Source organism: Girardinichthys multiradiatus, chromosome 9 (genome assembly GCF_021462225.1).
Source record: "Girardinichthys multiradiatus isolate DD_20200921_A chromosome 9, DD_fGirMul_XY1, whole genome shotgun sequence".
Lineage (NCBI taxonomy): Eukaryota > Metazoa > Chordata > Actinopteri > Cyprinodontiformes > Goodeidae > Girardinichthys > Girardinichthys multiradiatus.
In genome coordinates, this window is record NC_061802.1 from 29,680,266 (window position 1) to 29,707,691 (window position 27,426).

Genomic DNA, 27,426 nt, shown 5'->3' on the forward strand with positions numbered 1-27,426 from the left:
CCTGCATTTCTCTTGTGCACTAAGTAGTCATTCTTTACATCACCCCCTACCCCCTTTCAGCTTTCAGCTGGTACAAAAGAACCTTCGAAAATAAAGAAAATTACTGATGGGAGGAGAAGTCCCCTGAATCAGAGCTGGCATTAAGAGACAACCGTTCAAAATGAGCAAACACAAATTAGACAAGAGGTGATATTTCATAATTTTTATTGAGAACATAGCTTCCCAGTGGAAATCTGCTCCATGCACGAGAGCTTTGCTCGTCAGATCCCACATCAAAGCTCTGCGAGGCACCTTAATTGCGTACCCATTACTGCGTCTCATTTGATTCCATTACAAGCTGACATGGAGGGGAAAGAACAGGTTCTTTTTATGATGCATAAAAACAGAGCGAGGGTTTTAACATGGCAAGTAATTGTTTCCTGATGTCTCTGAGCAAATCACTATCAATTGACAATGAAAGCTTTCAGTTGCTGAAGAGATGAGGTGGCCATGGCAACAGTGTGAGGTAATGGGAGGGGTCTGTTCGAGTTTAAACCCTGTCTTGAATCCAGCCAAGGTGGTGTATGCATACCAAATGTTGGTTGATACATATGCTTCTCATACTAAGGATGCTATTAGAAGTGCTTTGATGCGATCTATTGATCGGAGTACGAACTACACTGGGTTCATGAAAGCGGAAATGCACAATAGACAGACAGCATTGAATTTAGCTCAAATTATCTGAATCTGAGTTAGGTTGTGGAATAAAAAAAGTATAGGTTTATTAATGTCTTCTACAACTGATACATCAGAATAGACACGTGACCAAAATCCTAAGTTTTTTCTAATTTTGGGTTTGAAGCTTTTTAGTGAAACTAGGCAATTAAGGAATGGAAATGTGTAAAATTAGTGATAATTGTAGTTTGGTTACAATTGTAAATTCTGTGCATTTATTTCCATTATGCAAATAAATTGATTAGATTATGAAAACAATTATGAATAAAATAGTAATTACATATTTATATACTTTTACAAACAATATTTTATAGTTAAAGGGGGAACTATAGCTACTGGGACTGTGCATTAGCTGGATTTTTAAGTATTTGGCTGTATTTGAAACACTGTATCATGAAAAAGAAGCTGCCATTCTAAAAGATTATAACGTATAACACTGATGTCTTATTGTGTAAAAAGGGGATAGCAGCTCATGGGACTGTGCAGCAAAGTAATTTTGCAGTATTTAGCTATGTTTAAAAACACTGGTTTATGAAAAGCTGGTTTAAAAACGTTGTACATCGATTTCTAATTATGTTTTATTTCTAACAGTTTTCTTTTTTTAAAGACGGAGTTAGCAGCCTTTGGGACCGTGCATTAAGGTGATTTGCCGCCAATGGGCTATGTGCACGTATGAACGTGACGTAATTTTCGCTAAAAAATCAGGATGGTTGTTAACATCCGGTAGTCGCTGAAAGCGCCCGCTGATCTAGCTAGTCACCTCACCGCTCTTGGAAATCTTTTTGTTATTTATATGTGAGTTTCTTCTACACATCACCTGTCCATTACTCTTACATAACTCCTCACCTCTCATCGGCTCTTTTTATTTGGCACCCCAAAGGACAATCCTCAATCAGAGATCAGTTGTACGTTTCCACAAGTTTATTAAAACCAATCTGAATTCAGAGAGGGAGACATCACACTTACACTGCTACCTGGAAACGTCTGTGTGTTGTCTCACTGGGGGCTGTGTTACATTACATTTTATACCCCACGCTGCTATGCAGTACACATACACAATCATTCTGTCTGTGGATGTCTCCCCTCCTAATAAAAATCAATCTATAAGCAGCAAAGTCCCAAATATATCTTAGTTTTAGCTACTAATAATAATGAATTTATATTTCCATACTACTAATAATAAGGCATTTACATTTCCACAATTCACCCTTTTGATCTCTACACATAGGGTGCAGCCAGCTCCAGCCCCTGAAGTCCATCCGTCAAAGCACACATCTGATAAGTAGGAGGTTTAGATTCAGCACTCCCCTTCTCAATTGTGGCAGTGATGAAGCGAACCATCAGAGCCCTGATGCATGCCCACCTGATGGGCTTTTGGAAGCAAATAGAGCCAGCCACCCTCAACATTATACGAGTTACAAGGGCACAGAGTGTCGCAAAGACTGATCAAATCTCTCACTCTGCCAGTGCAACGGTAAATGTTTTCCTGTTGTCCTCACAAAAGCATGTTACAGTGGTTTGCAAAAGTATTCATACCCCTTGAACTTTTCGACATATTGTCACATTACCACCATAAACATAAATATATTTTATTGGAATTTTATGTGAAAGAACCAACATCAAGTGGTGTACAATTGTTGAACATCTCATGGAGATGTTGTATACAACTTTGTGTTGATCTTTCACATGAAATTACAATAAAATATATTTATGTTTGTGCTTGTAATGTGACAATATGTAGAAAAGTTCAAGGGGTATGAATACTTTCACAAGCCTCTCTATGTCATAATTTTCAAATTAATCCTTACATTGTTTTTTCCCTTTAGTTTATAAATCTTTTTTTAATTATTTTATCACTTAAGTTATTTTTATTAATCATTTTATTACCTTTAATACCTATTTTTTTCATTGTATGCCACTGCATTGTCCATTTGTTTGTTTTTCTGTTATGTTTTGTTCATGTAAAGCACTTTGAATTGTCTTGTTACTGAAATGTGCTATATAAATAAACTTGCCTTACATTAAAAAGGTTTTTGATAGTCATATGTGGGTTGCCAAGTGTAAAATAAAATGTAAAATAACTTACTAACACATCTGCATTATTTAGCTCATAGTGTTAGTGGATTTTTTTTACTATGATTTCACACTCAGCTAAATTACAAAAATGTGTAGGTGACATTTTTTGAACATTTTATTTTACTTTTTGCACGCCCATAGTCATAATGCATCTCCTGCAATAGGGTAAGTTTTGTTTTTTGTTTTTTCCCAGGTTCTTCAACCAATTAACGAGTTCTTCCTGTTCATGAACTACCTATCACTGGGACTGATGCAAAAGGATTTGGCCCACAGATTCAGAATACATCAGTCAACTGTAGGTCTCATTGTTAACACCTGGGCCAACTTCCTTTACACTGTATTGGGAGCTGTGGATATTTGGCTAGATGAAGACACTGTGAAAGCTCACCTCCCAGATGTGTTTCAGGACTACGCTGACACTCAAAGTCATTTTAGATTGCTCAGAACCAGAATTTCAAACCCCAAACTCCCTTCTCCTCCAGAGCGGGGTGTTTTCCACTTATAAATCACACTGTACATTCAAAGGGTTGATAGGGATAGCCCCTCATGGTGCAGTGACCTTTGTGTCTTCTCTTTATCAAGGTGCCACCAGTGATAAAGAGATCTTAAAGCAGTCTGGCATTGTGGCCCTCCTTAAACCATCTATGACCATCTTGGTGGACAAGGGTTTCCTTGTGGAAGACTGTGTACCATGCAAAGTCCACATACCCACGTTTCTGTCGAGAGCTCAAACTTCTCGGCCAGAGATCAGAAAGACACAGTCTATTGCAAGACTGAGAGTCCATGTAGAGAGTGTGATTTGCAGAGTCAAAGAACATAAAATATTCAGCACAGCGATTCCTCTTGCTATCACAGGCAGCATAAACCAACTTTTTGCTGTTGCCGGTCTTTTGGTAAATTATCAAAATGGTCCCTTGGTGAAAGTCTGGGCAAGCAATTGCTAATCTCAATCCAGGATTAGACAAATGATAATGTGTACAGTTGCTATCTGTGCAGTGACCTGCATTTTTCTTTCTCCAACTTCAAAATGATCCATGATCACTGCACTGTGAATATAGGCTGTGTTAGGATACAGTGTGATTTGACAAATTGTATGAAATGCTTTTACTTTTATGTAAAAATTGAGATTACATAATACAACAGCATTTTTTGTACTTTCACTGAATATGTAAAAATGAAATGAATACAGTAGTAATATAATTGACAGAATAAAATGAGAAATGTTTTTTTTTTATTGTTCATGAGTTCATGTCTTTATTATGATTTTCAGTTACTTGGGCATGGAGAGGTATTTTGGGAGGTAAGTATTAAAGAAAAACATGTCACACCTCTTTTTCAACTCCTCTAATACAGTGTTATCTCTGTATATCCGCTGCACAAAGATGTCATTATGGACGCAGATAACAAAATCACACCATTGCATACCAGTGATTAATAACTGGCCCTAGACTTGCCAATAATAACCATGGCTTTCCTTCAATTTTTATAGCCCTTGTGTCACTTTGAGGAATTTGCAGTCTACATAAATTTGCGCATTTAATTTCTACGAGCCCAAATGATGGACGCTCAAGCGGGTCATATACAAGCCCATCAGGCGACGCACCCAGTCACTCTCTCTTCTAAGTGAAAGCCACTCAAGTGTAGCACTTTGGCATCTTGTTGCCTTCTCAATACGGTGTGATTGTGACAAGGTCACAGATAGGTCAGGTGTAGCTTTTCTTGGTGTGTTGGCACAAGTTAATATTCAGATGGGTTGAAATGGTAACCTTCTAGAGGCACACTCAGGAATGGGGGTGCATCTTCATGTATGACAACACAGTCAGATGGAGGTGGTGGTTGTTGATAGGACAGTACACTGCCAACTTGCACCTTCACAAAGATGGAGTCCACAAGCGGAGATGTTCATAGTGCAGATGAGGAGAAGAGATTCTGCTTTCATTCCAGCATAAGCTGGTCCAGGATTGAGGGTTGCCAGGTGTGGGAGCTCACCGCTGTAAGCCTTGTAAAGTGTAGATCTGAAATAACACAACAGTTGATGACGATCAAAAACAAACAAATCTACAAATTTATCTACAAACTGTAGGCTGCCTATTAAATTTGATATGACGTACCTTATTTCACAACCAGCCACACAAGAACAGTTGCTGTTAATCAGCAAAACGAGTTGAATCACGGTAAACTTCGGTAACTCCAAGAGGCACCCTGTGAACTTCGTAGACTCCGCCATAACACCGGCACTTCCGCATGCCGAACAGAAACATCGTACCATCCTTACTCTGATGAAAAAACAGTGCATGTTCAAAAACATACCTTTCAACACAAATCCTAACTCTTGTTTGTCCAAAGGCAGCATTAATAAAACATGTTGAGATTGAAAAAAATTGTTTTATTCCTTAAGTGTGTAGTGTCACAAATTGGCACACCTAAATTAACACTAATTACAGGTGCAATATTCAAATGAATAATCTCTGATTAATTTCAAATTTGATTGACAGCAAAAACACAACTTTTTTTTGGGTGCATTAAGGGGTTCAACAAGTTCAGCTGGACACAGCAATCCAGAGGCCCACGAACTGAAAACAAAATAAAGTAAAAATAATGGATTCAACAGACAAACCTTAGCTCGCTCTATTCCTTTTGTTATGTTCACAAAACCACCAATAAAAATAAATCCCTTCAATTACTTTATAAACTAATTTCTGACTATCAAACATAACATGAAAATAAATCCCTTTGAGTGTCATAACTACAACTTTAAAAACAAGAACCACAGCTCAAATCATCAAGACTAAAACACTCCATAAACACTATACAGCTAAAAAAAGAAAGAAAAAAAAACTAATCTCAGATTATTTTTTGTTGTGGTGTTTTGATATAGGAGCAAAAAAAAAAGCTAACTGGGGTTTTTTTTTGTCATCCAATAAAAAATAAAAATACAATAGATCCCAAATTCATGTTGAAGAGTCAAATAAATGCTTTGCCTACGTTAAGATGCTCTCCTTATGCCATAGAAGCCCATTCCTACAACTTTAAAGAAAGATGTCACAGAGCATATATTTAAGAAAACCAATCATAACTAATTTTAAAACTAGAGTTTTTTAATGTGAGATCTAAAGTCACAATATAAGTTTAAAGGTTGTTTATGAAATAAGGTCTAATTAAGATGTATTGAAAACAAAGAGTTAGGCTATATCCATAGTTTTGACTTTGTATCTTGAGTTAAAACAATAAACGTTTCAAAAGGTAACAGTTTAAAAAAATTCAGACAGCATTAACACCAACAAATATTACTAAAATGTAATTAAATTTGACTATGAAGAATGAAAAAAAAGCTGTAAATATATATCTAATTAATCTGACTTTAAATTTCAACTTAATAATTATAACGTATCTCTGAGTTTATTTTAAAGTACGTCAGTGCTACAGGTAGCTTGTGTTGCAGTTAAAAGATCCTAACTTTCCCATTTTTGCAATAACATATAATAACTTTATCAGGTAATATGAATAAAAGGTCAAGTTTCTTCAAAGAATCATCCATTTCTATCCTTCAAAGATAAATACAAAGTCCCATGAACATCCAATCACATCCACATGCGGGCTTTAAAATGCAAATAATTCATCCCTTTCCAGCAGCTTTTAAAATGAAATACTCACTAACTCACAGTTGAAAAACAGGTGAAATAAAATCTGCAAAAACAAAATGAATTGGCTTTAGAACAGTAAAAAAATTGCAGCTCTGAAATGCTGTTTCATTAATGATAAATACTAGAATATTTCCTGCTGACAATTTTAAACGTTTGTTTTGGTTGATAATTATCCCTAAATAAATCTGTGAAGGTTAAGAAATACTTTTTAAAAGCTAAATCTGATCTCACATGAGGCTGGTTAAAACCTAGGTGCCTAAAAAGGTGTAGAGTTAGAAAGCCATTCCTCTGGTGTTCATCATAAGACCACGGGCCACGGAGAACAGCTTCAACACCAGAAAGAGTTCAGTGGCCTCTAATACCAGGTGGGGAGTCCTGTAAGACTCCCTGTGCCAAAAAAAAAACAAAAAAAACAGAGAAAAGGAGCTGGTAGAATCTGAAATCAGTCAGAAAAGATAACAGGGAGGGAGGTCGTGCTGGTCTTTCAGGCTGCTAGGTCATCAGATACAGGAGAGAAGTCCCCGCTGCGCATAGCATTGGACTCCGCCCGTCTGCGGGCCAGTCTGGAGTTGGAAGGAGGAGACAGCCTCATGGAGCAGACGATGGCCCCAGAGTCCTCCTGCTGCTCGTCATGCTGGGAGAGCTGCCGGTTAAAGGCGATGGCTTCAGCTGCAAACTGGGTCAGGTCTTTGGTGCTGCTGTTCCTAAAATGAGAAGACCCATTTTTAATTACTAATGTCCTCCACACCACCCATCTAACTGACCCAATAGTATTTAGATAAATGCTCATATTCCAATGTTTGACAACCATCTCGACAATCTGAAGTAAGGATGCACAATTCATCTATATTAACAACGGTATGGGCAGGTGTTCGTCATTTTTAACATATCAGTATTGGCCCCATAAGTAAGGCTGGGCCATAATTAATAACCAATGTTTATTTCCATCATGTTGCAGTTTGTGATCCATTTCTGGATCCCAATTGGGGGAAAAAATAATGCTAGATATTCATACTGATATAGAATGGGTAATGTGTTGGCAACAAAAAGATGCCACATCATTTGATGAAAATGAATATTAGCAACCCACAGACGACTTGATCCGAAGTCCCAGCAAAATGAAACGGATGTGGCAGGCTAGTCCAATTGCTGACACGTCAATGCAGCAATTCATATTGGCTCCCCACGTGCTTGTGTGCATGCCTGACAACATTGGAGCGTGCTCCTCATGAGATGACAGATGGTGTCCTGTTGAAACTCCTCCCAGATTCTGACAAGGGCATCACTGAGATCCTGGACAGTCTGAGGTGCGACCTGATGGCGTCGTACGGACCTAAATATGATGTCCCAGAGATTGTCTATTGGACTCGGGTCAGGAGCATGGAGGCCAGTCAATGATATCAATTCCTTCAGGAACTGCCTGCGTACTCTTGCCACGTGAGGCCGGGCATTATCACGCACCAGGAGGAACCCACAACCCACTTCACCAGCGAAGGCTCTAACAATGAGTGACACTGACCATGGTCAAATCCAAATCTATTGAAAAGCAGTCAGAAAATGAGGAGAGAAAAAATGTCTGTGGTCTTCGCCTGCAAAACCATCCCTGTTTTTGGGGTCGTCTCATTGTTGCCCCTTTACACCAAAACACCTGACACTGATTAGCAACCCCCTCAACTTCTTAACTGACCAGATCAATATTCCCCAAGTTTAACTGACTTAATATTATACTCCGATTAAAAAATGTACTTTTTATTTTTTTGAGCAGTGTATAATATTAGTAAATATTGGTTACTGACCATAACAGCAATCTTAATATCGGATATCTGCCCATATTTTTACAACGAATCCCTAATCTGAACAAGATTTTTCAATATCCCCGTCATTTTGTTTTCCTTTTCAATGCGTAAAATATGTTGGTTTTGTTTCAAAGCATCGTAAAGAAGTAACAACTTGAAAGGCAAACCTCTGAAGAACACGAGGAGTTGGAAGACCTCTCTCTGGTGCATTCTGTATAAAAAGATCAGAACAATTTAATCACATGATCAAACACAATAACACATGTGCTTTATTTCAGAATAAATAAATGATACTGACCCCCTGTACCCAAGGATGCTGTAGGACCTGAGCAGCACTGAGGCGCAGGGTGGAGTCCCGGACCAGCAGCTTGGATATGAGATCCTTGGCTTCTTTTGTGATGTGTGCCCAGTCCTTGTCTGGAAACTCATACTTGCCCTCCTGGATGCTCTCAAACAGGAAACTCTGAGGAAAACGATATTTCTTTACTTTTAAAAACAAGTCAAAAATGTGTCTTAGCACTATTGCTTCCAAACATAAACACCAATCTGGTAGCATTCTGTATTCAAGAGCAGATGTTATTAGCTAATCCCACCCTATTAATAATTTGTAAACGTTCCAACACCCTCTAGGTACACACCTGCATGGGCAAACATCTCTTAAGTGTGAATTAAATAAGGATGATATTACCTGTGGACACATGATGCCAAACAAAGGCTGCTTTCAACTAGCTAATCAGACTTGATGACTTTGTTTTGGTGGTTTTATTTCTCATCTGAGAAATAATAATACCCATAAAATCTACTTTACTGATACAACTGAAGCTGAGGATTTTACCTCATTAACAAGGGCACCGATTTCCCAATTTATAGCTACCATTTTATTTTTGTATCATACGCAATCAGCAACTGTTACAAAATTGTATCTGATTTTTGGAGATTATACCGCAGCTGAGAAGTGGTAATCTGCTGTTAAATGAATCTGGTCGACACCTTAATGCCTTAAATATAATGTTCTGCTGCCATTTAAGGTGATGTGCATAATGCACACTAGAAAAAGTAGTTTAGAAAAGACGCAGTGTGGATTTAATGAAAAGGCTCCTCTAACGAACTCAAATTCTTCCAGCAGCCAAATCCTAACCTTGTGATTAGACAGTATTTACCAAACACTAAGTTAAAGATACAGCCCTGTAAAAGTATTTCTACATCTTTTTAACATTTTGTCACTTTGTAATCACGAACTGTAATGCATTATATGGGGTGTAGTGTGATACATTGTTCTCAAAACTTCTATCCCCATTCATTCCTAGTTTTTAAGTATTTCAGCAGATTGGTTTTAGTGCTGGGCTTTGACTGGGCCATTCTCACACATGAATATGCTATGACCTAAAACATATCATTGTAGCTCCCGCTATAAGGTTAGGATCTTGGTCCTTTTTTAAAGGAAAACCTCTAAAAATGAGGCCCTTTCTGCTTCCTGCTCTTTTATAAAGTCCTCATATCACAGATGTCACCAGCTGAAACAGGCAGATTTATTTGAGCATTACTTTGTCTTCCTTGTATGGAGCTGTAATGGTAAAGCTCAATCTATGCATGGACTGAGTTACGAGTCGGACATTAGAAAACACAGAAACTAATAGGAGAGCCTACCTGGCACGCTCTGCATGCTTCTCCTCGGTCCCACCCGCAGTCAGTGCCACAGTGACCTGTGAAGGGGGGGCTTCCACTCAGCAGGATGTACAGGATGACCCCAAGGCTCCAAAGGTCACAGCGCTTGTCATAGAAGGAGGTCTCATCGGTGAATGCCTCTACTACTTCTGGAGCCATGTACTCTGCTGAGCCACACTAAGAGGGTGAAAAGTTAACATGTAAAAAAGTCACATCAGCGTAAATAAGAGGTTTGAATGAAATGTTATGGGCCTATACCGGTGTGGTAAGCTCTGGAGTGGTTATGGGGGTACAGGCACTGCTGAGCTTTACTCCACTTCCCAGATCAAAGTCGCAGATTTTTACCGGCGACACCTGAGAGAAAACAGAAAGGGGAAGTGCACCTTTATAACAGTCATAAGAAACATCAACAAAGATAACCGTCTTTCTTAAAGCTTAATACGTCACTTACTCGGTCAGTGTATTCACAGAGGATGTTTTCCAGCTTCAGGTCTCTATGGGCAATGCCTGAGAAAAACCACATGTGAAAAACAACATCCTATCTTCTTCATGTTAGACTTTGGAATATTAGCTGTTTGGAAATAAATATACCCTTTGTGTGAAGAAAGTCCAAAGCTTGGGCAATGTCCCTGACTACCTTACTGGCCTCCAGTTCATTAAAGTGCTTTCGGTTCTGGATGTGTGTAAGAATGGAGCCTGCGGGAAGAGACGAGGATTACATGCATCTCTGTTTACAATGCCTTGCAAATGAATTCACACTCGTTTGAATTTTTACCGTTTTAAAAAGGATTCACAGTTTGTTAAACTGTTTTACAAAGTAAAAAAATGAAATGAGTGGCACCCTTTTACATGGACCCATCTTTACCCTAAATAATACACAAACTATAGTCTACATAAGCTCACTTTTTTCTCAATATAAATCCATCTGTTCTCTGAAGGCCACAGAGGTTTGTTCGAGAACATTAGAGAACAAACTGCATCAGGAAGACCAAGGAACACAGCAGACAGGTCAGAGCGAATGTTGTGGAGACATTTAAAGCAGGTTATAAAACCATATCCTGAGCTTTGAGGTCACACAGAGCAATCCATCATAAGAAAATGGCATGAGAACATCATGCACATAAACCACCAGGCTGGGTAACGAGAGCATTAATCAAAGAAGCATCTAAAAATGCACCCCTCCCCGGGTGGAGCTAAACGCAAGTGTATCGTGTAAGAAAACCTGCTAGGGTGTCTTCACACTTGCCACTTTTGGTCCGCTTTAAACGGACCAGAGTGCGTTTCTCCGCTTGGTCCGGACCTTTTGTGCAGGTGTGAATACACTCAAGCGAACCCTGGTCTGGACCAAACAACCGGACAGAGACCCACTTTTTGAGGTGGTCTCGGTCCGCTTCCAAACGGACTCTGGTGCGGTTCGCTTATGGTCTGAATACAAACCGGCCCCGATCCGAACCAACTACAAAAAGCGTACCTCTCTTTGGACATAAAAACCCATTGTAGCCGGTAGCAAAGGTGTGTGTTGTAAGGTAATTATACCTGATAGGCTGTGTGTTGCTTAGCAACGCTACTGGCTTGTTATGGGACAAGGCACGTAGACAATGTTGGTGTTCAGCACGCATTCTCCAACGGGGTTCCAGAATTATAAATGGAACGTCTCAAAATCTGTGTTGAATGAGCTGCTCTTCAGCCTCACATTAATATTGCAGCTTTAATAACGGCATAAATATGCAGAACAGAGATGCTGCACGCAGCACGTCTACAGCTGTTTTCCTCAATTTCCGGGTCTGTGCTCTGTCCCGCCCCCATCATTTCTGTCCAATGGGAACAATGATCGTCACCCGCGTGGCTTTGTTTACAAGTAATAGTTCACTTGCAAAAAGTACAATGTGAAAACAAACCGCACCAAATGAAAAAAATAAAGTTCGCTTTTGGTCCGGACCAAACAAGCGGACCAAAGGACGTTCCTGGTGTGAATACAACCTTAGAGGCTGCAAAAGATTTGAAATAAAAGCTGAACTGGGGGTTTCCTGTCCTGCAGGAGGAACGCCCCTGGACATGCGGCCAGAACTGTAGCAGATTAGTTTAGATCTAAGCATATCGTGTGTTATAATAACCTAGCCAAAGCCCAAACCTATATTCAATTCAAAATTTGTGGCAAGGCTTGAACACTAATGTTGATATATGCTCTCCATCCAATCTAACTGAGCTTCGACTATTTTACAAAGAATAGGCAACATTTCTGTTTCTGCAAAACTAGTAGAGACATGCTATTAAACACTTACAGTTCTAATTGTAGCGAAAGGTGGTTGTACATAATTATGACCCGGAGATGGGGTGGGGCGCTGAATATATTGGATGCCAAACTTTTTTGATTTTTATTTGGGATTTTGAGAGAGAAAAGATATTTCTTCCACTTTATGTTGGTTCAACACATAAAATTCTAACAAAATACATTGGATCTTGTAGTGGTAATGGGAAAAGGTTCAAGGGGGGTGAATATCTTTGCAAAGCTGTGTATATGGAGACACCGGTAACAATGTAAAAGTGAATTTGTGCAGATTGCAGTGTTAATACCTGATACTTACCTCCACGCAGCTTTTCAAACACCAGATAAAAGTACGAGCTATCTTCAAAGAACTGGATCAGCTCCAATATGTTTCTGAACAGAAATATTTAGAGCCGATTAGAAACAATTTCACTTTCATTTGAATGTATTTTTAAATGATACCGTGAACAGACTTCATGCACTCACTTGTTTCCTTGACACTGATACAGAGTCTCAACCTCTCTAAATACTCTGTTGCGGCTGTGGCCTGCAGCCTTTTCTATGAGCTGTGAAAAACATCATAGAAAACACGTCTAGTTGTGCAAATAAAAACAAATTGTTTTGATGATACAACAAAAAACATTACTCACTTTCACAGCAAACTCCTGCCCATTTTGCAGACTCACACAACCTTGAACTTTAGCGTATGCCCCCTGACCAAGTACCTCATCCGTAAGTTTGTAAAGATCTGTGTAAGAAAGTAGGGCATGAAACTTCTGCTGATGTTTATCAAGCATCAAGCAATTAAGGCAGCATTGTCTGTGCTTAACAAATATCAAAAGTGTTCCACAATAATTTTAGCTTTTTTACCATTAAAGGTGCCTGTGAAGCTGTCTGTCGCTCTAGTCCTTTTCTTCTTTCTCCTTTTGGCAAAATCTGGGAGGTTCACAGGCTGACTTTTCTCAATCTCTGCAGCAGCACAGAACAATGCAGGTGCAAATTGAACATACTATATTTGAAAGGGTGTTCTAGCATTCAGATATGCACAGAGTTGCTACAAGTATCAGAAGTGGTGCGTACCTGTTGGACCTTGCGAGGGAGCGTGCGGTTCTTCTATGATATTCCCATTGTTCTGAATTCTCGCAAAGTTTTGTCCTACTTGGCCCTCAGCCAGAGGGACACCCTGTAACAGAGAGAAGAAAGCCGCACAGGACGGGCAGGGAGGGAGAGAAGGGAAAAAGCGAGAGCAGCCAGAGAGTTCAGGTGGTAACCAGCTGAAAATGCAGGAAAAACAATTAATATTATTTCCACTCAGGCTCGATTGTTTCATGGTGATGGAATGGAGAACCGTTTACTTCTGCAAAAACTTGCACACATATCCAAAACAAATTTACAGCTGCTTCCTAACCATTAAAACTCAGTCTTTTATTTTTTTTTTCCTGTAACAGATGATAAAAATTGAAGTAACACCATTACATGTTTTATCTCAACCCTGGACACAACTGCAAATATTCAGACAATCTTTCAGAGAGAAAGACTCATGACGTATGGTTGAACTTCCTTTTTTTTTTCAGATCAGATAAACCTAGTTTGTGTGAGGACAACTTTCAGTCAGCTCAACATCCTGAAACACGTATAGTAAAAGAGAAGAGCAGATCAAACCTGGAGAGGATGCTGGATGGTTTGCAGCTCTGACATCATGCTGTGCCTCACCATATCTGCCAACTGAATGATTACAAACATACTCAGTCAGAAACTCAGTGCCGAGGCCTGCTTGTAATATGTAATAACAAGCTAGTGCTGTAAGGAATGAGGGAGCTAGTTGAAAGAATCTGAGCTATGACAATAAATCACCTAGGTACAGATGTATTTAGCTTCAACAGAAATTCCTGTGTGTCTTTGTCACATATTTTCAGTTTGGATGCATTCCGTGTAAGGCTGATCAGCCCCAGATGTTCTGTAAAATAAACATTTTAAAACATTTACCGGTTTCAGCTTTGTTTAAAGTAAACCTTATTTCTTTTTATTAATAAATCACGGTTGGAATTTTCACCAGTAACAACCCGGTTACCTAACAAGTATAATATTGTCCACCAAAGGTCCAGAACAGTTCTGTTCGTGAAAACCATCCCATGTTTTGTCTTTATCCACGGCTAGTTAGCCAGCTGGGGCTATAGCTGGCTAACTAGCTAGGCTAACTTGTTCTAGCGATTCATTCCTAGTTGCTTGTCCGTATCAAGCAGCTAACGCGAGAGAGCTCAAATTATGCTACAAATGCAATAAAATAAAAATTAAAACACTCCAACCTGGACTCCAGAGCACCCAAATCCTTCCTGTCAAAGCCTCCGCTGCTGCCAGCTGATGTAAGCTCCCATCGCTAGCTGAAATCCATCACTCAGACAGCCAGTGACGCGCAGGGCGGGAAAACACATAAACCGCCCCTTTCGGTTTTCCTGTTTTTCCATTGGTGCAGAATGAGACAGTCTACGTTACGTGAGGATACGTGACTGGCTCCACGCCTCACTCCACGTAGAGGGGAATTCTTGTGCGTGACGAGAGAATTTATTTACGCAGGGTCACACACCCTTTTCAGAGGGCTGACAGGTCAGCACAAAGTGGAAGAATGTTTCAAGACATTCGTATGTGGTTATCATAATCATTACTGGTTTTAAAATCTAGGCTGAATAATGTCCTATCTATTTTGTATCTTCTTATGGAGGACCAGAAGTGTCAGAATTCACTAAATAAATAAATAGTTCAATTGATATTACAGCCTTATGTGTTCAGCAGATCGTGAAATCAGTGGCTCCCCTCAGGACATAGGTCACAAATGGGGAGGACAACCTTTGTCTGAGGGTCGTCCAACTCCTCGACTCTCCAAATCTGACCCAAGACGAGCTCTGACACAGCTACACAATGTCAGAAATCCAAAAGTGCACTTTCTAAATTATCGTCCATGTGTTTTTATCTGTGAATATGAAGTGTATTGTGTTTATATTTGTTCATGTATTTCACAAAAGTGTGAGTACACCTCTAACATTTCTTGAAATATTTTATTATATCTTTACATGGAAACACTGAAGGTATATATATATATATATATATATATATATATATATGTGTGTGTGTGTGTTCTTTTTATGCTTTCATTTATTATACAATTACTAGATTGTTTGTTATTTTAAATTTTTAATAATTTTATGTTTTATTTATTCATGGCATTAGGAGACTTTTGGTCATTACTATCTGTCTACAGAAAATGAAAAAAAGCAAGAAAGAGACATGGCAATGTCTCCTAATCCAAAATTTTATGTATTTTTAAAGAAGGTTAAAGAATCATTAACTTTAAGATGGTTGGATCTTTTTGTAATTATAAAAGAAGGACCTAAAAATAAATTCAGCAATATAGGGTGATGTATGGAGTACCTGAACTTATAAAGCTTTGCCTTTTTTCCTTTATTGCCATGACTGTTCAGATTAAGGCATGAGCCGGTATGAGATTTTATTAACCTTGAGTTTAAATACCCCATTTACAGGGTATTCATGCAATAATTGAAAACAAGAAATGTACATATTATTTCATTTAAAATAGAAAAACAACAATTACCACAACAGCTGATAAAATGCTTAACCATCTCTTTCTCCTAAACAAAGCAATTGGCTGAGATTTTGCTGTATGTGCTCTCTTTCATCCTATAGCCTCAAACCCCCAGTCGGTCGTGGCAGATGGCCGTTCACACTGAGCCGGGTTCTGCAGAAGGTTTCTTCCTGTTAAAGGGGAATTTTCCTTTCCATTGTCAGTATAAGGGATTGCTGCAAAATCAGTAGCACAATGCAAGCGACTGTCCACTGTCTCTACATGCTCGTTCATGAGGAGTAATTACTGTAAGTCAGTGACTCGACGCTATCGGCTGGGTATCCATAAAAAATTTGAAATGTGAGCCGAATTTGACTGTATTATTGTTTGGTAAGTGGGATCAATTTGGATTGTATGCAATTGACTTGGAATCTGTCTGTATGATTGTATTGCAAAGTGCTTGAGACTACATTTGCTTTGACTTGCTGTTATATACATAAAATTAATTAAATTAACATAATGTTTTGATTTTGTCCCTATGTACCTTTAAGGAGAGAACTTTTATGTCTTGAGAACTTTATTTCCTGATGTGAAAGCATTCTTCTTCTCTTATGATAAATCAATCTATATTTTGTTTTTCTATGTTCTAACCTGAAAGCTTTGTTTGTGATTGGCATGCAACCTGCAGTGGCATTCTGTGCTTTTATTTTGTAATGATTAAAAAAAATGCTCAGTGATAAGTTTAATAAAAACATTTATAAGCAAGACAAGATTATATAAGCACAACACATAAAACATGTATTTAAATGCATGAAAAAAGTAGGGTTTTGACAAGTATAAAGATATAGCACCACAAAAATGTACTGTCTGTGAAGATGCAGCACCACCATCCAAAGGAAAGTGGAAGGTCAATTGACCTCCAACGGCACATTGTATAATCCATGAAACTGTCCAATGTTTGAAATGTTTTACAGATGGTGTTCTCTCCTGGGGCTCAGATAACATCATAATGTAAACTCCTTTGTCCATGTGGTTTTCATCAAATACATATCCTCTCTGTCATCTCTCTCTGCAAAAAAACAAAAAAAAAACAAGGCACGTTAACACTTCAAATATTCAGTGTTTCCAAAGAGATCGAGGACAATAAACCAAAGAGTGTCAAAATGAAACTGATTTCTGGGTATGAGTATTCCTGCTTTTGTTCCTTCAATACCAATAAAGAGGAAGTAAAAAAGTAATGATATAAAACAACAGAACTGGAGATTTCTTTTCTCTGCCAATGCTGACATAATTGTCTCATCATTATTTTTCTTCTTTTTTTGCAGAAAGTTCCACAGCTCATAACAATTATAATTGAAACCTTTCACTGGCAAAGAGAACACTGTTCTCCAATTGCTCAGATGTGATAGAGGAAAAAAATACAACAATTTACAGATTGTAGTCATTACATGACTGCAAAGAGTTGGCAGGTTGTTTCCAACCAACTACTTCAAAGCAGTTAAAAAGGTTCTTTTGGAGCTGGAAAGCTAAGGGCAGGAAATTAACATGAAGTCCTTTGCCATCAATAACTGAATGGAAACTTTTTGTCATGGGGAAAATACAGCTCATATGTCAAAGTGCCTTGCAAAAGTATTTATACCCCTTAACCCTTTTTATATTTTTCTAACATTGCACCCACAAACTGACACCCTCTTTTGAAAATTAGCTCCAGCTCTGTTGAATTGAACGTACCTGCCAAAGATTCTGAATTGTATCGAAGTCTGGATTTCCACTGGGCCATGTTATCACAATGTTTCGAGCTAATACAAGCATTATTCATCTTCATATTACCTCTGACCAGTTGTCGTGTCAATACTGAAGAACAATATTCCCGCATCATGATGCTGGCACTGCCATGATTTACCATTAGGATGGTTTGGTCAGGGTAATGTGCAATGATAGTTGCAATGAGTCAAATATATTGCATCTTAGTCTATCCCTTAGTATCCCCCCAGAGTGACTTGTGGCAAAATGCAAACTGGACGTCCTGCTGCTTTTTTCCAACAATGATCTTTTTTTTACCACTCCTCTATTGATGGCAGATTAGTGGAGTACATGACAGTTGTTCTCACTGCACCTTTTCCAGGGATGCCACGGCCCTTTTGTTTGCTTCTCTGTTGTGCCAAACATTTTATATTTTAAGGATGATGGATTTAACACAGCAGTTTATTTGCAAAAACAAAGGTTTCTGTTCCATCTTACAATTATTTAGTAGTTTCCAATGGTCTTTTACATAAAATCCCACTAAAATCAACAGAAAATTGTTATTAAAAAAGAAAAGGTGGAACATCATCGAGGTATAAATACTTGTGGAAGGCACTGTCTGTCCTGTCTACAGGTCCTTCTCAAAATATTAGCATATTGTGATAAAGTTCATTATTTTCCATAATGTAATGATGAAAATTTAACATTCATATATTTTAGATTCATTGCAAACTAACTGAAATATTTCAGGTCTTTTATTGTCTTAATACAGATGATTTTGGCATACAGCTCATGAAAACCCAAAATTCCTATCTCACAAAATTAGCATATTTCATCCGACCAATAAAAGAAAAGTGTTTTTAATACAAAAAACGTCAACCTTCAAATAATCATGTACAGTTATGCACTCAATACTTGGTCGGGAATCCTTTTGCAGAAATGACTGCTTCAATGCAGCGTGGCATGGAGGCAATCAGCCTGTGGCACTGCTGAGGTCTTATGGAGGCCCAGGATGCTTCGATAGCGGCCTTTAGCTCATCCAGAGTGTTGGGTCTTGAGTCTCTCAACGTTCTCTTCACAATATCCCACAGATTCTCTATGGGGTTCAGGTCAGGAGAGTTGGCAGGCCAATTGAGCACAGTGATACCATGGTCAGTAAACCATTTACCAGTGGTTTTGGCACTGTGAGCAGGTGCAAGGTCGTGCTGAAAAATGAAATCTTCATCTCCATAAAGCTTTTCAGCAGATGGAAGCATGAAGTGCTCCAAAATCTCCTGATAGCTAGCTGCATTGACCCTGCCCTTGATAAAACACAGTGGACCAACACCAGCAGCTGACACGGCACCCCAGACCATCACTGACTGTGGGTACTTGACACTGGACTTCTTGCATTTTGGCATTTCCTTCTCCCCAGTCTTCCTCCAGACTCTGGCACCTTGATTTCCGAATGACATGCAGAATTTGCTTTCATCTGAAAAAAGTACTTTGGACCACTGAGCAACAGTCCAGTGCTGCTTCTCTGTAGCCCAGGTCAGGCGCTTCTGCTGCTGTTTCTGGTTCAAAAGTGGCTTGACCTGGGGAATGCAGCACCTGTAGCCCATTTCCTGCACACGCCTGTGCATCGTGGCTCTGAATGTTTCTACTCCAGACTCAGTCCACTGCTTCCGCAGGTCCCCCATGGTCTGGAATCGGCCCTTCTCCACAATCTTCCTCAGGGTCCGGTCACCTCTTCTCGTTATGCAGCGTTTTCTGCCACACTTTTTCCTTCCCACAGACTTCCCATTGAGGTGCCTTGATACAGCACTCTGGGAACAGCCTATTCGTTCAGAAATGTATTTCTGTGTCTTACCCTCTTGCTTGAGGGGGTCAATAGTGGCCTTCTGGACTGCAGTCAGGTCGGCAGTCTTACCCATGATTGGGGTTTTGAGTGATGAACCAGGCTGGGAGTTTTAAAGGCCTCAGGAATCTTTTGCAGGTGTTTAGAGTTAACTCGTTGATTCAGATGATTAGGTTCATAGCTTGTTTTGAGACCCTTTTAATGCTATGCTAATTTTGTGAGATAGGAATTTTGGGTTTTCATGAGCTGTATGCCAAAATCATCCGTATTAAGACAATAAAAGACCTGAAATATTTCAGTTAGTGTGCAATGAATCTAAAATATATGAATGTTAAATTTTCATCGTGACATTATGGAAAATAATGAACTTTATAACAATATGCTAATTCTTTGAGAAGGACCTGTATGGTGAGTGGGGAATAGGTATGCTTTCCTTTTTGTACCCCACCTAAGTAACAGAGTGGTGTTGAAGTTACAACTCACCAAAGGCTCCAGTTCAGAGTTGTCAATGAGACTGAACTCTGAGATGAAGTAGAAGTAGTGTTTGTAACAGGTATTAATGTGGGCCTCCGCACCCATGCAGCAGATGCTGTCAAAGTGATGGATGTAAACATGCACAAACACCCTGAAAAGACGGCTCAGAATCTTCTTGCACACCTGCTGGAAGTTCTTGGGAAAAGGTACACCTGAAAGAAAGAAGAAGGAAACAAATAATTGACTTTTACTAGAAGAGTAATGTCTTGTTTATATATATATATATATATGTAATCAACATAGTGCAAGTGGGTGTGGCCTGCCCTGATTAGGGTTTTAGATCCTCTAAAAGAGGTAAAAAAATAAATTGATGAGATATATAAAACATTTATATATTCATTTTTAATTATATTAACACGTTTATATTCAGTGTATTAAAAATAAGAGTGAAAGAATGCTGTAATAATTCAGAGCAAGTTAGACCGACACTAAACCCGCTTTTTCAACCTCCCACCTCTGTCAATCAAACCAGCCGAAACCAGCGACCCAATCAGCTGATCTAAAGTAAGTAAAAAAATCACTTTTAGATTATCTCCTCAGAGTTTCCTAATTATGTGTTACATAGTTGCTGAGGGTGAATGCTAACCCTTCTAACTTTAGGTATGCAAGTTACAGTTTAGCTTAAAAACGTTAGCAAGCCGGTTCAAGTGTCCTTACGAGCTGAAGTTAGCATACGATTTGTAGCCTTCTGATAGGGCTTTTAAATGACTTTTACGCTGATTTAGCCGCACAACTGGCAGCTTCTAATCAGATGTTAACTTTAGTGTGGTGTTTTCTAGCTGAAGCTTGAACAGTCTTTTATCAGCTGAATGGTTTTTAGACAGTGTCTATTTCTACTTTACAAGCCCAGGAGAACAGCTGCTATGTCCTAAACGTACTCACAAACAGGCCATTATTATTTATAAACTGTGTCCTCTTAATGTCAAACAACCAGATGGTATTATTTTAAGTGTTAATTTATGTGGACTTGTTAAATGGGAACAGAGTGAGAGTCTGTTTGCTCTCTCAGTTGGGCTAATTTTTTTTTATTTGCTCCTTTTATGAAGGAATAAGCTATTAAGACCCAATGAAAACACCGGGACTGTAAGATTGTTCGAAATGATTGGAAAATTTAGAAACAAAACTGTCTTATCCGTTGTTATCTTACCAAATTATTCTGGCTATCTGTTGTTGGGTAAGACCATCTACCTTTAACATGTTGTTTGTGCTACCAGGATGTAGCACAGCATGCTGGTCTGCTCTTGTTGAATGTTTATCTGTCAGTTTTGCTCTAGCATAGCTTTTTAGTATAAAATTATAAAAGGATTGTACATTTGCAGCCCATGAACATTTATAAGGACATTGGGCAAAGTGAAGGGAAATCTATCTAAATCTTCACATGCTAATAAAAAAAAAGGCTTTTTAAGGCCCCATGTTGTTATAAATAGGATCATTTCGATCTGAGTGCAAACTACTTAACTACCCCTTGTCAGAGAATTCTAACCTCTCATTAATTTGACAGTGATTATACTTGTCATGAAAAAATATTGCCACTGTTATCCAGTCTCTTCTAAATGCCAATATCAGTTTCTAATTAACCCCATATTGAACTTTATGCTCTTGTTTGAAAGCGTAATGAGGGTACCCACCCACTAAACACTGATGCATCACTACACAAAGTGCCCAGTGCTTATTTAGGTTATGCACTCAGAAACACCTGTGATTGCCGTCATTTGTTCAAGTTCTCACACACACCTACTCTGGTGGGGAAGATGTCCTCATTGTTGATGAGAGACTCTATCCAGTCCATCAGCAGGTTCATGTACTTGATAGCAGGCAGCTTGGTGGGTTTCTTGTAGTCTTCACCATCCTGCCATCTGTACTCGTACTTTAGGCCCCCAGACATGATGGGGCACGTGCGCTCGCTGCAGTACTCGCTGACGGTGCCATAGATCAAGTTGATCCTGTTGAAGAAATCAACCACGTGGACCGCAATCCAATCGTTGAGGTTCTCCCCCTCGGGCAACTGAACCACCTTCCTCAGGTTCAGGCCTGACTTGAGCGAGGCCTGGGCCTTCTTATAAAGTTCGAAGCGCTGCGTGCCGGGCTCGAAACGCTTCCTTGGCCTGAATGTTTTGGCTTTGCTGAACACTTGTCCGAGACACAGCGCCATTGACTCAGCCGCTTCCCCTGGGATAAGGGAAGATTATTGGGTCTCCGCAATGAAGAATAAGTTTGAGTTTGAAAAAGCTGAGTTTCCTGAGGGAATGAGCGGGAGCAGCCTGGTTGAAATCAGGTCAACAGGGGTTACTGTCTGTCATGTGAAGACTGGAGGTAGCCCTTGTTTCCAGCTGAGACTTTTCTGTGAAGACCAACAACAGATGTGTTAGACGGATCTCTTTCCTGTCAATCTACTGGTTCTGTCACTGTCAGTCCAAATGTTTAAAGAAACACCACTAAATCCTGCCACATGGTTTACAAATGAGTTTAATCAAACAGGAATAAAAAAAACAAAGGTTCGCAAAATCAGCTTGGTCCAAGTTCTCTAGTTTTCATAGAGTTCAAAGTAAAAGTTAAACAACACTTTGAAGAACCACCTTTTTCTGGTCTGGCACGACAAAAACTGCACTTCTTAGTCTACATGCAAAATGTTATGTGTGGTGGACAGCTAACACTGCACATCTCCCTTCCCACTGAAACATGGAGGTTTATGGGGTAAGAACACTGTCAAAAACAACGTGTATGTAAAGACGGAAATGTGTGCATATTAGTCAATAGTTGTGCATAAGTAAAATCCAAAAGAGGTATTGTATATTTTCTCTATAAGAATACAAAATAAAATGTTACAGCTTCAAGAAATTACAAACACAAAGTTCAAGTTTACAGTTGTGGTTTATTCTTTATGAACACAAACTGCTATAACAGTTTGTGAATACGATTTCTTTTCTATGAGAATACGAATTTACATCAGCGACTTGATGTCACGTGATCTCAGGCTGGTTAGTGGAGCATAGTTAGTCGATTCGCGTTGCGCATGCGCTGTCACACTCCTCACTGCCAGTAAACGTAGTGCCGGTGTCACGTCGATTCGCGTTTCCCCATCAGATACGGTTTCCCCAGTGTCTCCTCGCCGCTTTCGCGCCAAAAAAGGCGCGTGCTTGTTTAACGCTTGTAACCAGCTCGCCATGCTTGCGCTGCAGGAGATCTGCGGACACCGTGAAAGCTCAAACAACTTGTTTCGGCGAAGCTGTCCCACTTTTTTGCAACTATAAAGTGGGACAGCTTACACGTTAACATGTTGTTAACGTGTTGTCAACGCGTCAGAAGTCACGTGTTTTTGAACCAGTTGGCGTTCCATAGTGAGGAGACACTGGGGAAACTGTATCAGGGAAACGTGAATCGACATAACACCGGGATTTAGTGACGGAAAAAGGCAATGGGAGATAAAGTCTCCCATTGGAATATTAAAAGGAATATTAGGAACAATGGGGAAATAGGGGGGAAATCAAGAATATTATAAAGCATTGTTATATAAAGCATTGTTCTTATTTTAATGAAATACAAAACTGAAACATAGAATATAGTGGGTAGAGTAAAACAATTATGTACAGTAGGTGGTGGTATGCACCTCTGAATTTGTTGCGTACCGCCAGCAGAAGAAGCAGCAGCACTAGCGCTAAGATGACAGTACAACGGTACAAAGCTAGGTAATGTTTAAAAGTTTATATATGTCTTAATATCATTAATATATGCTCTTGGTCCATCATCTTGGCGCTAGTGCTGCTGCTTCTTCTTCTTCTGCTGGCGGAGCGCAACAAATTCAGAGTTGCATACTGCCACCTACTGTACATAATTGTATAACTCTACCCACTGTATTCTATGTTTTAGTTTTGTATTTCATAAAAATAAGAACAATGCTTTATTTATAATACTCTTGATTTCCCCCTTATCTCCACTCTGTTTCTAATATTCCTTTTAGACTGAATTATCAACGTGAATCGACTAACTCTGTGCTCCACTAACCAGCCTGAGATCACGTGACACCAAGTCGCTGATGTAAATTCGTATTCTCAAAGAAAAGAAATCCTATTCACAAACTGTTATAGCATATTGTATTCATAAAGAATAAACCACAACTGTAACTTGAACTTTGTGTTTGTAATTTCTTGAAGCTGTAACATTTTATTTAGTATTCTTACAGAGAAAATATACAATACCTCTTTTGGATTTTACTTATGCACAACTATGGACTAATATGCACACATTTCCATCTTTACATACACATTGTTTTTGACAGCGTTCTTACTCCATAGAGGTGGCAGTATCATGTTGTGAGAATGCTTCTTTTCAGCTTTTTATTTGTGACAAATCTGAGAAAACCCTATATATCCTTTTATTTCCACTGCCCAATCATGCACAACATTTCCAGGCACTTTAACAAATTCCTTACTTATGATGCTTTAAACATAAACCATCTAACAATAAACAGAAAAATAACCTCTAAATGAGAACAAGTTGTGCATTTATTGCCTTCTCTGAGCTGGGTTGCTTAGTTGCTTAGTTCGCTTGCTGCAAACCCACAAGTAAAAATAGCAGCAATTTGCTGGAACAGTGGTCAGGCCAGTCAAGTCAAGCCTAATTGAGAAAATAAATGCCACACCGTGACTCCCTTCAGATTAAATGTCCTTTGTGAAATTATCTCATTCGTCAGATGAAGCATCATGACACAAAGCCTTAAATCTTTTGGTAAATAAATTAACAGCAGAGAACAGACTGAAAAAATGCATTGTGAATGGAAAACAGAGTTTCTTCCTTGGAGAATTAAAAAAATAGTGTAAGGTCATAAGGAAGTAAGTTGTTTTGATTATTTCATCGTGTTTATTTTGATAGCTGTCCTTTCAATTTCAAGCTATAAACGCATATGTAGTCGCTACAGAGTTGACACACAGTCACATTCAAGAGTGAGGTTGCAACACGACACTACTGTATATCCGTATTTGAGTCCCGAATACCATTTTAAACTGCATGTGATACCATTTCCTGTTGCTTTTTCCCCCTTGAAGCCACTGTGACTTTTAAAAAATAGAAACGTTTGTCACTTTACCATCATTTGTATGCACATTACAAATTTATATGTGGGAACCTTTACTCATTTGCATACGAAACCTTTTTCCATGTGTAGCTCCTTTTAGTGAAGTCATAATTTGCAGTGAAAAGACAGATGCATCTACTGGTTTTCTGTATAAAGCAGCATTTACACTGGGATTGCTCTCAGTTCACTATAGGGGGAGAGTGAATACGTGGTCATGGGACAGCAGCTGATATGCCAATAAAAGAAAAAAAGGGGGAGGCACATTTCCAGAGTTTCGCTTGACGAGTCTGGGAGACGCTTTTCCAGCCAAAAGCAAAATGCACATCAATCCAGTTTCAAAACACCTCAACAACTGAAAACACGACGGTCACAGGATGTACGTTGAAATGACGTAAATTTTTATCACTCTACATGTCTCAACAATCTCAGGCTAAAGCATGTCTACTCATGCTCTGGGAATAAGACACCTCATGTGTGTTTTTCTGGTCCTAACGGAGTATGCCTCTGACACAGCGGAGTAGTAAAAGTTCTCAGAGAAGAGAGAAACAACTCATATAGATAAGATTTGGTAACAAACAATAAATAAGAGTCTGTAATAAGCAGAATCGATGAAGCTCTCAGCACTGTACCTCACTGAAATCCTACAGCATGTAGTTTGGAATGGGGTGGAAAGTTGTCGAAGGTTCAGGGAGGATTTAACTCCACTGTAGTCAGCTGTTCCCCCTGGCTCCTCTGAATCGTTTCCTCTCTGATGGTCAACCAGCAGTCCGATGGGGCTCTGACTTTCCTCAGCAGCACAGACAACACATAAAAGAATTTAAAAACGTTTTTTGGTTTCTCTTCCTGTGCATGATGTCACATCCTGACTTTGTCTGCTGGTCTCTGCTATCTCTGTGTGTGTCCACATGTGGGTGTGTTTGTAGAGAACCTATATATTTAAATAGAAGTAGGGTTTCCAAATCATGACTCTGCCCTTTCTTTTCTTTTTTTGTCTCCTTTTGTTATTCTGTAAAACGAGCAGCCTGCCCACTCACCTCACCCAAGCCCAGCCCTCTGGTAAAAGTCCTACAAAAACAACCCCTTCCGACGAGCCACATGTAAGACAGAGGCAGAGATCCCACAAACATTTCTGGATGCCTGGCAGTCTGCTTGTTTTTTTTTTTTTGTAAAGTCACAATAACATAGTATTAAAATTCTTTGCCTTGTGAAGATGCTTGAGCTGAAATTTACTGCACTCAGAGAAAGGACAGCTCATTATTTAATGTGATGTTTACAAGAACATGCATTCAAAGGCACCCTATTCTTATGGTAGTTGGTCTTCCCTTCTGTCTTGGAGTGTCATTGAAGTACGGAGGGTGTCTGTTTCTAGAGTGAAACCCGACCTGGTCAAATAAGCTGAGTCTGGAGTCATTGTTAACGGGTGCCCTCCTCTTTGGAGGGATGAAAATATACTTGTAGGCTGTGGGATGAGATAACATCTAGAGTTTCATTGATACGTTTTTATGATTATTGTGGTACCTTCAAATAAACTTGGTTGCCCCAACCAGCTAAGTCATGGAAAGAGGCAGCTGGTTCTGCTGGAGATCTCTTTATCTTTATCAAGTTTTTCCCTAAATAGCTTTTTAGCATGTTAACGATTTTGACAAACTGGAGATTTTCTGCCCATCTTAGCTGCCTAAAGACTCAAACTTTTGTGAAGTCGGGTCTTATATCACGACAAGCAATGATGGTTTTTGAAATTGTAAATATGGCTTTCTGCCCAGGCTGACATGGCTTGAAGATCACCATGATGGAAAAGAACGTTTTAAAAAAACTGTATTTTACCCAATGAAGAGTTTGCTGTCTCTTATTTTGTCCAGCGCCTGTTCTTGCATGAATGCCCCTTGGGTGAGCCGCAGCAAGCAGGGGTTGCCAACTCATCACACGAGGTTCTTGTGCTCCTGTGCTCCCCTTTCTAATGCAGCCTTGGGCCATTAAAAAATGCCACAGTTCATGTCCAGTCAGTGGGAGTAGGCGCCCCCTTTTGGTGTGCACATTCTAAGAAATGGCTCAGGACACAGCACAATATACATGTGTCAACCCTAGCCTCTGAATTATTCGGCCATTCGGTGATTATAGATTTTCTACAACAAAGTTTATGATCAGTGAGACCTCTACTCTATGAAGACAGGAGGACATGGAAGGGGTTTGCCTAGGGCTCCATTCATGTAAAAACCACCACTGAAGTGAATCCTCTCTTGGAATCTGATCTTTGAACACACATTTTATCAGTCACACCCTTTTATTCAATTTCAATTCAATTCAGTTTTATTTATATAGCGCCAATTCACAACACATGTTGTCTCAAGGCATTTCACAACAGTAAGGTACATACATTCCAATTAATCCTAACAATTGAACAGTGCAGTCTGATTCAGTTATTTATTCAAATTGGATAAAAAGTTTTTCTATCTAAGGAAACCCAGCAGATTGCATCCAGTCAGTGACTTGCAGCATTCCCTCC

At 39.2% G+C, this 27,426-nt stretch overlaps 2 protein-coding genes across 3 annotated transcripts; both read right to left on the reverse strand.

Moving 5' to 3' along the window:
* Nucleotides 1-5,155: 5,155 nt before the first annotated feature.
* Nucleotides 5,156-14,565, reverse strand: mknk1 (MAPK interacting serine/threonine kinase 1). Its single transcript, XM_047375640.1, has 14 exons — nucleotides 14,468-14,565; nucleotides 13,824-13,886; nucleotides 13,242-13,344; nucleotides 13,032-13,130; nucleotides 12,812-12,909; nucleotides 12,648-12,727; nucleotides 12,481-12,554; nucleotides 10,487-10,591; nucleotides 10,347-10,402; nucleotides 10,154-10,249; nucleotides 9,878-10,072; nucleotides 8,529-8,693; nucleotides 8,398-8,441; nucleotides 5,156-7,138 (listed from the first exon to the last, which is right to left on the reverse strand). The coding sequence occupies exons 2-14, from the start codon at nucleotides 13,875-13,877 to the stop codon at nucleotides 6,919-6,921; spliced, it is 1,389 nt and encodes a 462-aa protein (XP_047231596.1). The 5' UTR covers nucleotides 13,878-13,886; nucleotides 14,468-14,565; the 3' UTR covers nucleotides 5,156-6,918.
* A 1,910-nt stretch (nucleotides 14,566-16,475) lies between these two features.
* Nucleotides 16,476-27,115, reverse strand: mob3c (MOB kinase activator 3C). 2 transcript variants are annotated; one of them, XM_047374080.1, is made up of 4 exons: nucleotides 25,553-27,083; nucleotides 21,587-22,193; nucleotides 19,802-20,004; nucleotides 16,476-16,807 (listed from the first exon to the last, which is right to left on the reverse strand). In XM_047374080.1, the coding sequence occupies exons 2-4, from the start codon at nucleotides 22,002-22,004 to the stop codon at nucleotides 16,778-16,780; spliced, it is 651 nt and encodes a 216-aa protein (XP_047230036.1). In that variant the 5' UTR covers nucleotides 22,005-22,193; nucleotides 25,553-27,083; the 3' UTR covers nucleotides 16,476-16,777. The 2 variants fall into 2 exon arrangements, with proteins under 2 accessions (XP_047230036.1, XP_047230037.1); XM_047374081.1 differs by lacking the exon at nucleotides 16,476-16,807 and having other exon boundaries at nucleotides 19,861-20,004; nucleotides 21,591-22,193; nucleotides 25,553-27,115.
* Between the last annotated feature and the right edge of the window lie 311 nt (nucleotides 27,116-27,426).

Bases quoted from the DNA above. Each gene is read 5' to 3' on its own strand.
- mknk1 (XM_047375640.1), bottom strand. From the start codon at position 13,877: ATGGTGAGGCACAGCATGATGTCAGAGCTGCAAACCATCCAGCATCCT. The intron at 8,694-9,877 runs GTAGGCTCTCCT...CGTTTTCCTCAG, and splicing joins AAGCATGCAGAGCGTGCCAG to AGTTTCCTGTTTGAGAGCAT. The intron at 8,442-8,528 runs GTCAGTATCATT...CTTTTTATACAG, and splicing joins AGCATCCTTGGGTACAGGGG to AATGCACCAGAGAGAGGTCT.
- mob3c (XM_047374080.1), bottom strand. From the start codon at position 22,004: ATGGCGCTGTGTCTCGGACAAGTGTTCAGCAAAGCCAAAACATTCAGG. The intron at 20,005-21,586 runs GTGTGTGTGAGA...TCTTTCTTTCAG, and splicing joins CATCTTCCCCACCAGAGTAG to GTGTACCTTTTCCCAAGAAC. The intron at 16,808-19,801 runs GTGAGTTGTAAC...GTTTTTTTGCAG, and splicing joins ACTCTGAACTGGAGCCTTTG to AGAGAGATGACAGAGAGGAT.